The sequence below is a fragment of the Mercenaria mercenaria genome, chromosome 1 (assembly GCF_021730395.1).
Source record: "Mercenaria mercenaria strain notata chromosome 1, MADL_Memer_1, whole genome shotgun sequence".
NCBI classification, from domain to species: domain Eukaryota; kingdom Metazoa; phylum Mollusca; class Bivalvia; order Venerida; family Veneridae; genus Mercenaria; species Mercenaria mercenaria.
Genome location: NC_069361.1, coordinates 106,942,699 through 106,958,536, shown reverse-complemented (window position 1 = coordinate 106,958,536; position 15,838 = coordinate 106,942,699). Strand labels below are relative to the sequence as shown.

At 36.7% G+C, this 15,838-nt stretch overlaps 1 protein-coding gene across 1 annotated transcript; it reads right to left on the bottom strand.

The window, feature by feature from the left end:
• Positions 1-4,047: 4,047 nt before the first annotated feature.
• LOC123545328 (mannan endo-1,4-beta-mannosidase-like) lies at positions 4,048-13,244 on the bottom strand. The gene is made up of 7 exons (XM_045331659.2): positions 13,172-13,244; positions 9,978-10,169; positions 9,202-9,388; positions 8,577-8,816; positions 8,031-8,184; positions 7,648-7,719; positions 4,048-4,324 (listed from the first exon to the last, which is right to left on the bottom strand). The coding sequence occupies exons 1-7, from the start codon at positions 13,227-13,229 to the stop codon at positions 4,091-4,093; spliced, it is 1,137 nt and encodes a 378-aa protein (XP_045187594.2). The 5' UTR covers positions 13,230-13,244; the 3' UTR covers positions 4,048-4,090.
• Positions 13,245-15,838: the final 2,594 nt, after the last annotated feature.

Genomic DNA, 15,838 nt, shown 5'->3' with positions numbered 1-15,838 from the left:
GCCCCCCCCCCCCCCCATACACCGTCACCCTCTACAACGGCCACCCGGTCCCGTCCCAAAGTCAAGGTGCCGTAGGGTCTTCCTATTAACTGCTGTAAGCATTTTAGGCCACCCCCGCCTCACACCTCACCCCTGGTTCCTCCCAAACAAGAGTTTTCTCCGAATGGCGGCCACCCGTGCCGGTCGGGGGACGACCCCCTCTACAACGGCCACCCGGTCCGATTCAAAAGTCAAGGTCCGGGGCGCAGCTGGGGAACCCCAAAATTCTGTCTTATTTAACAGTCATGATGTTAATCTATACAATGTACATGAATGAATACATTGATGGATAATTGTCCTTTCCTGTTTTGCATGATCTTCCTCGCCATTCAATTTTGAGTCGGGAGCTGGGAAATTCGATTTTAGCACACAACAACTTCCTTCAAGCTGTTGTTTGTATTTTTACTTCAGTTATCATTAAAAATAACTATTTGAATATAAATGCCTATAAAACACATGTGCTCATTTTATTTAGAAAACGCCTATAAAACACATGTACTCATTTTATTTAGAAAACGTGCCCGGGCCAAATTCGAAACCATCCCTTGCCATTTAGAAAAGCGCGGGATTTTCTACTTTCAGTTTCATACATTCTGGGGAGATAATTACATCATAGTTAAGGCCAAAACTCAAGAGTTAAATACACTATACTATAAGTTCAATTTATAGGCTCGTCTCTCAATTTTGTAAATCTGCCGTGTTTTATTACAAATGTATATTCACTTCCTGTCTAAATAAAATGGTGTTGTGGTTGCGTGGATTGTCACGTAAGCGGTTGGGACACTGTACTCTGTCAATTCATTTTTTATTAACCTTTTATGTGCGATAAAATTAATTCATCCTTTCACTTACTAGTATATGTTTTCTATTTTTCTGTTCATCTTATAGCAAAATACCATTATTGGTAAGTTTCGCCAGCTAATTCGTCAAAGTCCATAGTACACTTTTTTTTAGCCAAGAATTTCATAAAATAAAGCTATAAATAATTTTATTTGCATATGCATGCATCACATCCATTGTGCATTATATAAAATAGTTTGTACTTACTTGTAAAAAATATTATAATACGCATAAGACTTCCATATAATTTCGTTTGATCTGTTGTGGCTTTACATAACACTATGTTAAAGATGAAAATTTAAATTGATTAAAATACTGATGGATATACAAGCACTGCTTATACCTACCATACTGTCACAGCTATTTAGGCGGTTCATCGTTTTGTTGGTAAAAGAATTATTATACAAAATAAATCTATACTTCTATATTGTATTTGCAAACACTATCCAAATTATAGACCGTTCCTTTAAAAAATGTATAAAGCATCGCTAACTTTAAAACCGAACAATAACTCATGGCAACAGCAGCACTTCACTTGTGGTAGTAAAAGCAATTTAACTGTTGTAACTGCTGGCAGTAGGTGCAGTTAACTGTTGTAACTGCTGGCAGTAGCAGCAGTTAACTGCTCGTACTGCTGGCAGTAGCGGCAGTTAACTGATGTAACTGCTGGCAGTAGGAGCAGTTAACTGCTGCTACTGTCAGCAATTACAGCAGTTAACTGCTGCTACTGCTGTACTGCCAACTTTACGCTGATGAGTAATCGACATTTTTCAGGAAATCATTGTTTTTGGTTGAAAGTGATGAAATCTTTCAATTTCACCATAGCCTTTAGAAGTATTCAGCAATTTTCATAACAACGAGGACAGCCAGTTGCCAATTTGCGGATCTATTTTTCAGACACAAAAGGATAGAATCATACAAATTAGCGCTTAATAATTTCCTCTTAAATATCAATATCCAACACTTTCAATATAAAGATCAGTCTTTAAAACATTCAGGAGAGCCAGTTGTCAATTCGCGTTCGAATAACCAACTGCGTATACTGGTAGGCAGTTCGTATTTCGACATTTTTCAGGAAATCATTGGTCCGTCGAAATGACAAAATCATTCTATTTAACCCTTGGTTTGTTTTTAGGGATTAATTTTCAACACTTTCAAGCCTTCTTCATTGGATTGAAAATTATGTCGCGACAGCTATTTTTGACAAAATCTGACGCATCGACATACAATGCATACGTTACTAAAATGCCATAAAACCTTAACAAAATGTTCTATTGTAGGATGCTTGCGCATTTAAAATGAAATTGGCACCAAGGTCTTTTTTTTAATGTATACAAACAATAAATAGGAAAATGGCCGATTCATACAGTCGCAGTATTTTTATTTGACTTTGCAGAGCTTTCCCCCTTTCCCCCCCCCCCCCCCCCCCCCCTTATTTTATCGCAGTTTCTGCTGAAATCACATGGCAGATCTGTGCTTGATATTAAGCTAGCATTTTCATAATGAAAATATTGCATTTCAGAATTTTCACGGAAACTTAGGTCATACACCACCATTACAATTAGGGTCTCATTTTTAGCTGAAATTTACAGTGTGTTTGTTTGACTGAAAATATTTTCTTTGCATCAAACATGACCCTCACTTTTCTTTTGTTTTTATACAGCACTGACAATATTCTTCAAGAAAATGTACGTTGCAGACATTTAAAATTGGTCCTGGTGTGTGCAGCAGCGATTGGGATTTTTTAAATTTTATATAAAGAAGAGCAGCTATTGAGTGTGTTCATGCCTACAAAGGAACGTTGTTGAAAATTGAAATCTGGCCAGATGAGGGTGGAAATGGGCTATTTTGATTAGATATAATTAGAAAATGACAAATTAATAGCATGTGCATTCTTTTATTTATTTATTTTTTAAAAAGATACACCAAAAAAGTGAAAATGTTATATTTTTGTCGACGTCACATTCTATCAAATTCTAATCAAAATAGTGAAAAATAGAATGCTTTAAAGATTTTTTTCGACCAATTTGCGCAAGTTGTATTTTTACTGTTGGTTCAAATGACGAAAAGATATGTCCGCGCAAAATTTGCGTAAGAGCAAATTTATGTGCTTTGTGCCAAAAAAAAAATATCCTCCAGGGTACAAGTATTGCTCACGTGAACAACGCTGTAGACAGTGGCGATGTGTCAAAGTTCAAAGTCTTCCACTCTTTTAGCGAGAAAATCAAAAGTGTTTCTGATCAATGACAAGAAAACGCTAAACAAGACTGCATGCACGATTTTACTTGGATAAACTCATGTGTTTAGTTGCCAAGTTTTTGTTCAGTATATGCTTTCTGTTAAGATGTCTTAGTAAAACAAAAAATGTTTCATTATTGTTGTTGTTGTTGTTATTATTATTTTTATTATTACTACTACTATCAGATAGTGTGAAGTTACTTCACAGAACTTTGCAAAATTAGCCTAATTTTACCTGTAAAAACGTCAATTGATATGTTTATGCAGTTATCTGTTGTACGATGTAGAGGTAGCATATTAAACGTCAATTGTACTGCGTCCCATGTGGTCCTGGGATAATTTGTGTATAAAAATAATTGGAATCACTGTCTTAACCTTACAAGATCACAAGAAGCGACAAATGGGGCATGAACACTTGGTTTTGCTGTTCTCTATGATTTCAGCAGATATAAAAGTTTTGATCATCCCATACCTCATATTTTTATTATACGCACATTTTGGGCATATCATGTGATGGTGCATGCGTCTGTCCGTCCGGTGGCGATGAGACGATGTGCAAAGCGCTTGAACAAGGAGCTCAAAGATAAATTTGTCAGTCATATTTCGTGCCCGGAGCATAACCTAATAACCATCAAAGGTATCGACATCAGTCTTGGCATATATGTAGGTTGCGCGGGCGGTGAGACAATAAGCAGACACATGAACTGGGTCGGTAGGTCAAAGGTCAAGGTTACTGCTTTAGTTCAAATGTCAAATCCGTCCTTCTTATTTTGTGTACGGAGCACAACTTAAAAACTATTCAAGATATTAACTTGAAACATGAAATATTGATAGGTGATGATTATAAGACAACCCCTTCCCATTGCCATATTAAAATCCCAGCCCCCCCCCCCCCGCCCCCACACCATGGCACACACACACACACACACACACACCTATCAACATTTTTACGGCAATTTTATTCATCCCAATATTACAAGTGAACGCCTACAAGACCACCCTTCTGTTGATCGTTTCTCCCCTTCAGCCAAGCAATTCCTGTCTTAATGTTACTCCAGTTGTTATCCACTGCTTGCCACGCCCACCCACCGGCATAACCGTAATAGTAGGCGTAGTTATACATGTCGGTAATCTTTCCTGTTCCACTTTCTTCTCGGAATTCACCAATTACAAGAGGTTTGTTCAGTCCGAATTCTGTAGCATGGTGCTGCAAATAATATTAGAAAAATACTGTCAAATGCTAAGTATTGCTGTTTCATAAGTGCAATTTTAAAAACAATATCAAGTGGAATTATAGTCTTCATAACACTGGATAACGCCGCTGAAAGACAGCAAAGTCGGAAAGTTAAATGACTAATCAGGAAGACAGCCGTTTTGTTTTTTATGACGTCAGATTATGCACTTTTAATAGCAAGTATATTGTACACTTTTAAATAGAATGATATCTATATTTTAAAATGTAATGTATGACATTCCTTTCATTCCAGATGGAAAAGGTATGGATTTTGTCAGAATTATGGAAATTCAGTCTAGAATATATTTAATCGGCCATTTTTGTTTTGTGTTGCTGTGGGAACAGAATGGCTTCCATTCTTATCAAATATTGAAATGTTCATAATTTTCTAATTTTTAAGCCGATTTTGAAAATTCGTCCACTGCCTTTAATGATCTAAGAAGAACTGACAGACAGAATGAACATCAAAACAACATATCTCAATAATAGCTGTCGGTAATACGTATTTTTATGTTTTTCTCTTAACTATTTGAAATAAATAGTCTTGTTGTATATATTTTTCAGTGTATGATAAATGTCTCTGCAAACTCAGTCGTTAAATAGATATTAACGATTGAAATTAAAACGTATTTTCACCAAAACATAGATGGCCGAAGCAAAAGACGAAGCATTCAGGCTAAAAATGCCCGTTATTTTAGAATTGCGAAGGAAGTTCCTGTCAGAACCGCTTCTGAAAGTTTCATTATCAATTCATGCACATGAGTTTATACCTACAAATATGCATTTACAATCCTGAATAGTTGAAATATTGTTTAATCCAACATAATCCAACATGCAATCTGACTAAAGTACATATCCTATTACGCTACGCATAGGATCTGAGAACGACCTGTTGAAAGCCTCGTTCTGACAACCCTTTCGCTAGCCAATCAGAGCTTAACTTACAACATCTTGCAAATCTACATTTAGCTTTGATTTTTGATATTTACAATTCTTATGTCGTACTATGTCAGATAGCCGGTTAGCTCAGTCGGTAGGCCACTTGCTCTGTAAGGGTCCCGGGTTCGAGTCTTGGAATGGCTTTACATTTTTCTTACTCTTTGACATTCGAACAAGTCGTCTGATTGGTTCAAATAAAAATAGATTTGCGAAAATAAAAATAGCAATACTGGAAATCCAAAATGTACAGAAGACATATGTGAATAGGTCGTTCTCAGATCTTCGTTTAGAAGATCAAGTACTTTAGTCAGATTGATCCAACATGCATCTGAGTTATGCACTCACCGCCTAGTCGCAAAACTTGATATAAAACTGTTCCACTAATCGCCAAAACACTGTACTCCTATTCAATAAAGAAATGAAGTGTTTGGGCTTATAAGCTCCATACACTGTACTCACTGAATTAATAAATATAAGTTTTGTATTGTATTTTACTTGCGACAGTCTAACAGTATTTATTGGTCTATTTCACCAACGATGTCCTTGTCTTCGACAAGAAATAGAATCTGTATGCGTGTTTCCGCTAATATACGAGAAAAATATACTAGTATTTATTCCGCTCAGTTTGACAGGTTGTTGTTTTTTCTTTGTATTTTTAGCTCCACTATTCGGAGAATAGCGGTGCTATTCTACTCGCCCCGGTTCTTCGTTAAAGTTTGTCGGCAACCTTTGTTTTTCTGTCACATCTTTTTTTACTTTTGCTTATATCTTACTGTAACTTCACATAAATATTGTGCAGCATACAAAAAAGCCTTTTTATGCAGGGGCTGTGTCCTTTATACCCAAGGTCAAGGTCACCCAAGGTGTTATACTTAGTGTTTGAATTTTTTTTGTTTAAAAATTAAATTTTAAGCTCCGCCTACAGACACACCCGCTGTCTACCTGATTACCTAGTAGTGTCCCCTCACCTACTGTGTAGCTTTATTCAAATTAGTTATACATGTAGAACAGCGGAGCCGTGTCATTTTCAGTTTGTTCTGTAGAGAATACTGCAATAATTATGAATGAAAACGAGAAAGACCTGCATGTTAGATTTTGAATGATATCAGCGGTGCTCTGGAGCCGGATATTGAAATTACCAGTTACCGCGCCCTTCTGTGATTGATGATAAGTCCCCGTCGTAAAGTCCGAACAAATCTCTGAGATGCCGGAAATGGGTCAAACACTGAGTTGTGCCACATAACGATTGCATGAATGGTGCGTTAGTGATTAATGTTCCTAACTGTGTAAAGAATCTAGTCATTATTACAAAAAAAAATTTTTAAACACTATACAGGTTAGAGTTAATTAGTACGCATTTATCATATTAAATTGGTCTAGCGCGGCTGCGCCGCGCTAGACCAATTTAATTTGATAATGCTTACTAATAAACACCTAGTAGTGGAATCGAAACTGCAGTAATAACATCTAAACTGGTCCATGACTGTTCTGAAAGCGAAAGAAATTATAACTGTATCTGTTTTAACTGTTGGTTATCTTAAAACAAAGTCAAAACATGGAAATGTAAGAATGAAAAGAAGTTTTGAATAGGCGTACAGTTTTTCGACTAAGCGTACAGTCCGGATTTTAAAAATTGCGATTAGAGGGCCAGTAATATATCGAATAGTGGGACAGTGTAATCGGCATACATGTCTCAGAAAAACACATTTTCCTGAAAACTTATTCGTTACCATAGAGCCATGTTAGTATTTATCGATGCGTAAGATATTTATCTACGAAGTAGCAAAGGTTTCAATTCTTTGCAAAAGCTCAAGATACATGTATTTCAAAGAAATGATAGTTTCATTACAAAATCGAACAAATATCAACACGTGATCGATTTGACATGAAATTAAGTATATAATGAGTTTTATCAGGCGTGTTTGGTATCTACGTAAACAGAAGCTCTTAGACAATATGTAAATTAAAAATACACTTACTTTCTGCGATATTAACGAAATAAACAAAGAAAATCCAAGCCATCCGCGACAGCAAAAATTTTTGTTTTGATTTTTGAACGCCTAGTTTTTGGCGACTTCCGTTTGGGCGTACAGAGGTGTGGTCTATACACTGTGAATTAGTTTTCACAAAAGACTACATTTACAATATTCAGTTTCTAAGTAATTTTAGATAGATTCAAGTTTGACGCTAACAAAAATGACATGTATCTGGCATTTGGGTATGTTTCAGCCCAATTGTTGAACTGAAGAACGACCACATTCTGTCTACAAATGTATTTTATTTCAGACAGGTAAGTCAATTACTGACACATGAAAACTCTTTTACACACAGACAAACAGTATACAACTGCCACTAACCTGAAATGGCGAATATCCATCAAAGTGACCATTGGAGGCGTATGTATGCATCTGATAAAATGTCAGGGTTCCCTGCAATAGAAAAAAAGTACTTTAATTAGTTAAGTACATTACGAATTTTTGTGTCGGGTATCGCACATTAAGCACGAGAGTCAACATTTTCATTCTCGCATACTTTGCATTTCTTATTCCATGCTCTATGGTTAAACCTGTGTTTCAATCATTGGTGCTTCGTTTGATCAACATTATTATTTCAATCAATTAAACTTGTAAACCAGGTGTGCTTCCACATGCAGCAGAGAGATATGCTACGAAATCTTAGGTTGGCAAAGTTGTATCTTATTTTATAATTTTGGAAAAAAAAATATTCTAACTCTACTTACATGTGCCTTTCCACCAGCTGATGTAAGACAGTGGTCCGAGTACAGGTTCTTAAAGCCAAATTTGTCTGTGTTGGATTTAGGGTTCCATACACCAACAGTAACCATGGCACCCGGATCTGTCGTTCGTATAGCATCTGCTTGCCAATTCACGAACCTTAATGAACGTATACTAAATTATACTATGTCACTAGTCAGTAGAAGGTCAGGACAATCTCTTAAAACAAAACCGAATACTTCTGCAAGAAAATTTACAATTTTTTTCAAAAAGTCCTAAAAGACCTTTCCATAATGGGTTTGCTATAAGAGTTAGTTACTTTGCACTGTGCACATAATGCAAAAATGGAGTGCTTTGTCTATCCATGTAAAACTGAACAAACTGGATATATAAGTTGGCTATGATAAAAGTGTTGATCTAAATAATATGAATCAAAAGTTAAAACTAATCAGTACTGATGAAATTTTAACAAAACCCTCTTGACATTAAAAAGTGTTCAAAGTTTTAACTGCCAGGTGTCAACTCAATTTTGAGCCTATGGCTGAAATTACTTCTGTATTTGAGCGGCAGAATACAGGTGTCCCTCCCAGCCGGCACCGCTGTTATGAAGTTGCGATGTATCGTGGCACGGGTTGTTGCTATGGTGATCCGGTATCAGTTCTCCCTCAGGCTCGTTCATGATCTCCCATCCTCCGAGGGCTGGTTCGTTTTTTAAGGCGCTCACCATCGGCTTTAAGCAGTGGTCAATGTAACTCTGTAGTTTGTGCGAATCTTTGATTAGACCATCAAGCCTAAAATAACACATTTACAAGTATACATTATGCAGTGAATATGGCATTGTAGTACACGTACATAATTAATTTTGAAATAAATCATTAAAAATGCACGTTACTCGTGAGTCTGTCTGTTATGTGTTTCTTTTTTTCTTTCTCACATCTTATCTCTTTAAAACGGAGCAATTGCAATGCTATTTCTGGAAACATCCGACATATTTTATTCTTCCAGGTAGTAATGCCTTTCAGTCCATTTAATATTTGAAGTTGATACCAGTATATAAAAATGCGGCAGCAGATAGCAACAATTTTTGCAAGTCGGACTGCGATTTCACCCCTTGTGGACTTCATGGGCAGTTTTCTAGTACGACCAACACGTTACAATACATTACTTTGTGTATACCTGTAATGAGTGCTTTGTTTCTTTGCACCATTCCAAAGTACAAAGAAGACGAAAATGTTGTAATGTCTGGCGGAGTGCAGAAAGCTCCTCATGTCGCTAATCAGACTTCCGGCGGCATCGGTCTTGTCTACGTACCCTTGGCTGTTGAAATGCGGGGATGTCTCCCCTTCGATGTGAAGCCACACTCCTTTTAGAAGAAATTTATATTGACTGACTTATACTTAGTCTGTTAATGCCTATTTTGAAGTGGAATTTATATATAATTTATCCATAACTAATATTAGATTCAGTTCTAAACGGGATCTGGATATAGGCCGTGGCCGGCTGGTCGCTGTCTATAACTTCGAACCACCCGTACAGTTCTTCAGCACAGGCTTTGAACCCTACGTGAAGTTAACAATTATTTATGACGAGAATTCTACCAAAATACAACGTTTGTTTGTTGGATATGGCGGTTTAATTTTCAATTTCAATAGTAGATCAGTAGCTAGTATGTTACGATGGTCGGTTAAACTGTCTAGAGTTTTACTGGATTTCATGCCAGTTTTAAAAACGTACCGTCTGCTATAAAATTGTCGTGGAGAACAGTCGCCTTGTATGGTGACCAACCTGTGTTAAGAATGGTTCGTACTAAACTTAACGAAGCTAGCTTTTTAACATAAAGCTATATTCCTTTCATATTGTTCAGTTTAGCTTTCAAATTGTGTTTAAAAAATCTGAAAAGATTTGTTGTGTAGATATCAACATTTTAAAAATCTATTTATGGCTTTACTTACTTATGGAGTTACCCCCAGAGGCATGGATCTGGCTCAGGTATTGCTCAAACCTCGTCCTCACACCACTGTATTGGTTGTTTCCAAAGTCATGAGCATAGTTTACCCAAGCTAGGTTTGTTCCGGATAAGAACACGCGCTGTCCATCTTTAACGAACTTTGTGCCCTGTACGTGAAGTCTTCCAGCCATGCAACCTTTATTTCAGATATAATGAAACACAATACTTTTAAACCGTACAACATACACTATTTCTGTTGAAATATCAATGGGTGAAACTGCTTCAGATTTTCATTCGTGCTCCTCTATCGCGTGGCAACTGCACTGCTTACTTCCTTGTGGTTTCAAATATTCCAACACCGTTTTTACATTTGATTTTTAAATTATTTTACTTGTGTGCTAATGGCGATTTCATTCAATTCACTTGGTAGTGCCTGCATACAAACGCCATTTGGCACAGGACCAGAAAGTAAATACCATCATACTAGTGATACCATATCCTATGTATAATATTCTTTCAGGTATCTGTTGTATTATCAGTTGAATTGGAGATTCCATGAGTTAGGTATTGGAGAGCTGGTGGGCCATGCTAACTGCAAAATGTTAGATGCAAAATACTGAATGCTGCATTATGTCGGATACATAGTAACATATGCTAAATACCACACGTTATATGCCATATACTTAATGCTAAATGTCCGTGTCAAATGTTATTGCTTATTGCCAAATGGGAAATAATTATTGTGATTGTTTTTCCCAATACGAGTGGTCAAACTAATGAATGTAACTTTCAATTACTAGTATCTGAAAACAAAGACTGATCTACTAGTCTGTTGCAGCCACGGCATTTTCTAATGGTCATGCGAATGTGTGACTGACATTGTATATAAAAGAAGTCATGTTACAACGGCCAAGTTTGTTTGTTTGTTTGTTTTGGGTTTAACGCCGTTTTTCAACAGTATTTCAGTTACGTAACGGCAGACAGTTAACCTAACCGGTGTTCCTGGATTCTGTAGCAGTACAAAGCTAGTAACTGCCAACTTCCCAACATAAGTCAGAGGTGGAAGACGAATGATTTTAGACACAATGTCTTCTATCAAATCGTTACGGAAAACATACGCCTCGCCCCGCCCAGGGATCTATCTCACGACCCAGCGATCAGTAGATCTACGCTTTACCTACTGAGCTGAGCGGGCGGGCTTATGGAAGGTTGAGGGGCAATGCTAAATGCTAAATACATATATAATGCTAAATGCTAAAATTACTTAATGCTAAATGCTGCGTAAAAATGCTCTATGTCATATGCTTAATGCCAAGTGCTTAATGTTACAGTTATTGCCAAATGATAAATGCTAGTTGTCCAGTTTTGTAACTTTATGAGTCAGTGACCTGTATCTCTTAAACAGATACATGTAACTTTTAATTATTTCAAAACATTTGAGCCGCGCCATGAGAAAACCAACATAGTGACTTTGCAACCAGCATGGATCCAGACCAGCCTGCGCATCTGCGCAGTCTGGTCATGATCCATGCTGTTCGCTTTCAAAGCCTATAGTAATTAGAGAAACTGTTAGCGAACAGCATGGATCCTGACCAGACTGCGTGGATGCGCAGGCTGGTCTGGATCTATGCTGGTCGCAAAGCCACTATGTTGGATTCTCATGGCGCGGCTCATATAGTATTCTATCAATTTTAACTGAAGCAATAACATGTTTTATCGATGATTGGAACACTGGGCCGAAACTCTTTACTTTAATGTTCAAACTTTTAACAGAAAAAAAGTTATGTAACATAGGTCAACGACTTTATAAGGACGAATAAGCACAATAAACATTTGGCATATGACCTGTATCTCTTAATCTGATGAATGTAATTTGAGACAAAATTATGTAAAAAAGCCAATGATTTTTAAATGATACATTCATCCGCTGATATATTTAGCTTGTTATCTGAATACATGTAATCACTTAGCATATATTGTTTCATATTTCGCAATTAACAATCAGCATTTATCATTTAAGATTTCCGTTTGATACTCAATCTTTACATACTAGTAGCATTTTGAATTAACTATTTGTCATTTAGCATGACGCAACGGCCTTCCATAGACAACTACCATTTCAAAATCGTTATTTGACATAGTTATTCGAAAAAATTATCAGTTAGCATTTAGTATTAAGTAATGGGCATCTAGCAATTAGCATAGCTCACTATGGAAGGCAGGTGCGCCTTGCTATTTCCCAAATGCCAAATACCAAATATTTAATGCTAAATGCCAATTACTTAATGATAAATGCCAATTATTTAATGCTAAGTGCCTATTTCTTAATGCTTAAATGCTGCATACCGAATGCTTTATGCCAGTTACTGGATGGTAAATGCTGTATGTCAGATAGGTAATGCTAATTGCTAAATGATAAACGCTAATTTTCAAATTCTTCAACATTATGAATCAATGATTTCTATCATGTAACATTTGATTATGTAAGACATAGAATTTTCAAAATGACAAACAGTTAATGAAAATGTCAATTGGCAAATTAATGCTGAATGTCAAATACTGACAGTCAAACGGTCATTTTCATACGATAAATGCTAATTATTAATTGAGAAAAACGAAAGTGCGTATTTTTTAAAAAACAACAAAATCAACAACATTTAATATATAAGTGTACGAATCCATCTTTGAAATAGTCATCGGCCTTTGTTACATAGCTCACAGACCTTCCATAGTCATGATTTTTATATTATTTACTACTATGTAGCTAAACCATTTTCTACGTGTAGTGGATAAGATATCTAAAACTCTACTCGGATCTTCCAGATTCAATTCGACCATGACCGTGACTCCTCATAACATACCATTGCTGTTCTTTTTTTTTCAGCATTTGACTAGTAATTGATTTTATTAGTCTTAAAGTAATAACGCAATAGATCGAGTTATGGTGGCCTTTTAAGAGTGAAATCAATGATTCGGGCAAAACATGCATCTACATTTTCGTGTACATGTCCCAATTTTGTTGATGAAATTAATTTTCTTTTCTACCGTAAATTAACGAACCTAGATTTTAGTTTCTGCTAATCAGCAAATTTTACCAAAGTTTAAACAAACTCACTTTATACAAATTTCAACTCCTTACTCTTAGAATTTTAAAGCATACTTTGGTTCGATCATCTTAACATAATTATTAATACTCACGATGGACTGTAAGAAAAATCAGCACCAGAGAAATTAGGACTAGTCTCATTACCGCCATGTCCGTGACTGGGAGTCCTTGCTATATTTGGCATTTTATATTAGATTTGGATAAGAAATGAGCCGTGCCATGAGAAAACCAACATAGTGGCCTTTGCGACCAGCATGGATCCAGACCAGCCTGCGCATCCGCGCAGTCTGGTCAGGATCCATGCTGTTCGCTAACAGTTTCTCTAATTGCAATAGACTTTGAAAGCGAACAGCATGGATCCTGACCAGACTGCGCGGATGCGCAGGCTGGTCTGGATCCATGCTGATCGCAAAGCCACTATGTTGGTTATCTCATGGCACGGCTCCAATGCTCTGATTATGCCATTTTAATCTTATCTCAAAGTAAGCTAGGGTTCACAAATTTGGGATAACAGTTGAATTATTTCAATGTTCAAAGTAAAGGTTTGTTTAATGGAGAGCCCTTGCTACTGTTCATCAAGCAATTTGCATGCACCCGGTGTCGGCATATAGTGTTTGAAATTTCCGTCTGTCTGACTTTTGTCAGTCAGTTCGTCCGTCACACTTTCTTATATATTCCATTCCTCCCACAGTTTTCATCCTGTTGCAAAAAAAGACTTGACATCAACATGATCGATAGTCTGCCAATGGAGGAGAACGTAACGTCTGGTGGCATTCTTTGTCAATGCTCAGATAAGTATAAAATTGTTCCCTAGGACAAAACGTGAATGTTCCTTAGGAAAAACGTGAAATTCAAAAGGAGCTGTCGCCTTCTAGGGTTTCGCATTACGGTATAGTGAGTTCAAAGGTCAAATGAGTGCATTCACAAATAAACTATGCCGCTGTACTCTCGTGCTATTTTAATTTAACCCCGTAAGTTGGTTTAAATATTGCATCTCAACGCCTTTACGAATTTATTGATAAATTTGATAAAAGTATCAAGAAAAATTGTTTCTATCTTATTGATATAGTCAGCATATACATGTGGAAAAAGTGACCGCCGGCGGCAAAGTGTATTAGTGCTTGACATCTATGTTTTCTTTAAGGGTCGACTGCAGACATACTTTTAGTACTTTCGTATTCAATGGTCATTTCAAGGTCATAGAGAGGTCAAAGGTCAAAACTGAACATTAGAAAAACGTACTCATTACGTATTATTGATAGCAAAATGATGCGTATTATAAAATGACGCTGCAAATGCATTTATTGCATTTCATTAGAGTAGTCATTTATTGAACACTTTTTGAGAAATTATTTCAGTGGGGTAAAATAGATGTAAATTTACAATATGAAGGTGTCGATACATCCAGAGATACAGAGAATAACGTATACATTCTCTACTTAATTTGATATAGTTAAGGTGATAACAATCATGACTCTTCCTTTTATCAGTTTTATTATTGGTCATTAATTTTCATATTTTATGTACTTGAGCACTTACCGATGTGGATTCGAGCCTCACTCGATCCGTACTCGAAGCTTTGAATTCTTCGTGTGAGAAAGTCATCCAGCTGGCTTACGAAGGGCCGGTGGTTCTACCCATTAAAAGGTCTATTCTCAAATGTGTTCGATTGGGGACACTTGGTCCCTTTTAGGTGCTGATAGTGTTAAAAATAGAAATTACTTTAAATAACTTCTCATGAACTGCTTGATAGATCTTCATCAAACCTTGCCTGGGGCATCATTATAAGGTCCTTTACCATGTTTGTTAAATTGGGGGCACTTGGCCGCTTTTAGGGACCACTTGCGTACTTCTTCTCATGAACCGCTTGATGGATCTTCATCAAACTATGTCTGTAACATCACTATAAGGTATTATGCCGAATTTGTTCAAATTAGGGCACTTGGGCCCTTTTAGGGGCCACTAAAGTTAATATTAGAAAAAACCTTGAAATGATTTCTTCTGATGGATATCTGTTTTTGGTGCGACAGCAAAATGTAGAAACAACCTTTAAATAGCTTTTGTTTTAATGAACAGATTAAACGATTTTCACCAAACCTATAGTTAGAAGAAAGGTCAGATGCTTACGGTGGCACAGAGGTGACATCCGCAACACTGTATTTAAATTGTGGCCACAACTTAGTAAATCGTGGCCACAATTTAGTAAATCGTGGCCACAATTTAGAAACTTGTGGCCACAACTTAGTAAATTGTGGCCACAAGTTACTAAATTGTGGCCACAACTTAGTAAATCGTGGCCTCAACTTAGTAAATTGTGGCCGCAAGTAAGTAAATTGTGGTCACAACTTAGTAAATCGTGGCCTAAACTTAGTAAATTGTGGCCACAACTTAATAAATTGTGGCCACAAGTTAGTAAATTGTGGCCACAATTTATTAAATTGTGGCCACAACTTAGTAAATCGTGGCCTCAACTTATTAAATTGTGGCCACAACTTAGTGACCATGACTTATTAGCCAATCGAAACGATAAAAAGATGGATAGACGGACGGACGGATGAATAGATTGGATGGTACCTACGTACCTACCTACTAATTTATTTGTTTGTACTTCCGTCCGTCTATCTTCCCTTCCTGTATCACACTTTGCAGTGACGTAGACATTTTTGTGCGTTCATTTCGTATGGTTTCTGATTTCTGCCATTTTGCGTTATCTCCCCGCAAACCTGACGAGCGAAAACACGAGATTTAACAAGTTAAAA

Bases quoted from the DNA above. Each gene is read 5' to 3' on its own strand.
- LOC123545328 (XM_045331659.2), bottom strand. From the start codon at position 13,229: ATGGCGGTAATGAGACTAGTCCTAATTTCTCTGGTGCTGATTTTTCTT. The intron at 8,185-8,576 runs GTAATTTCAGCC...ACGTTCATTAAG, and splicing joins TCTGCCGCTCAAATACAGAA to GTTCGTGAATTGGCAAGCAG. The intron at 4,325-7,647 runs GTTAGTGGCAGT...TATTATTTGCAG, and splicing joins ATGGATATTCGCCATTTCAG to CACCATGCTACAGAATTCGG.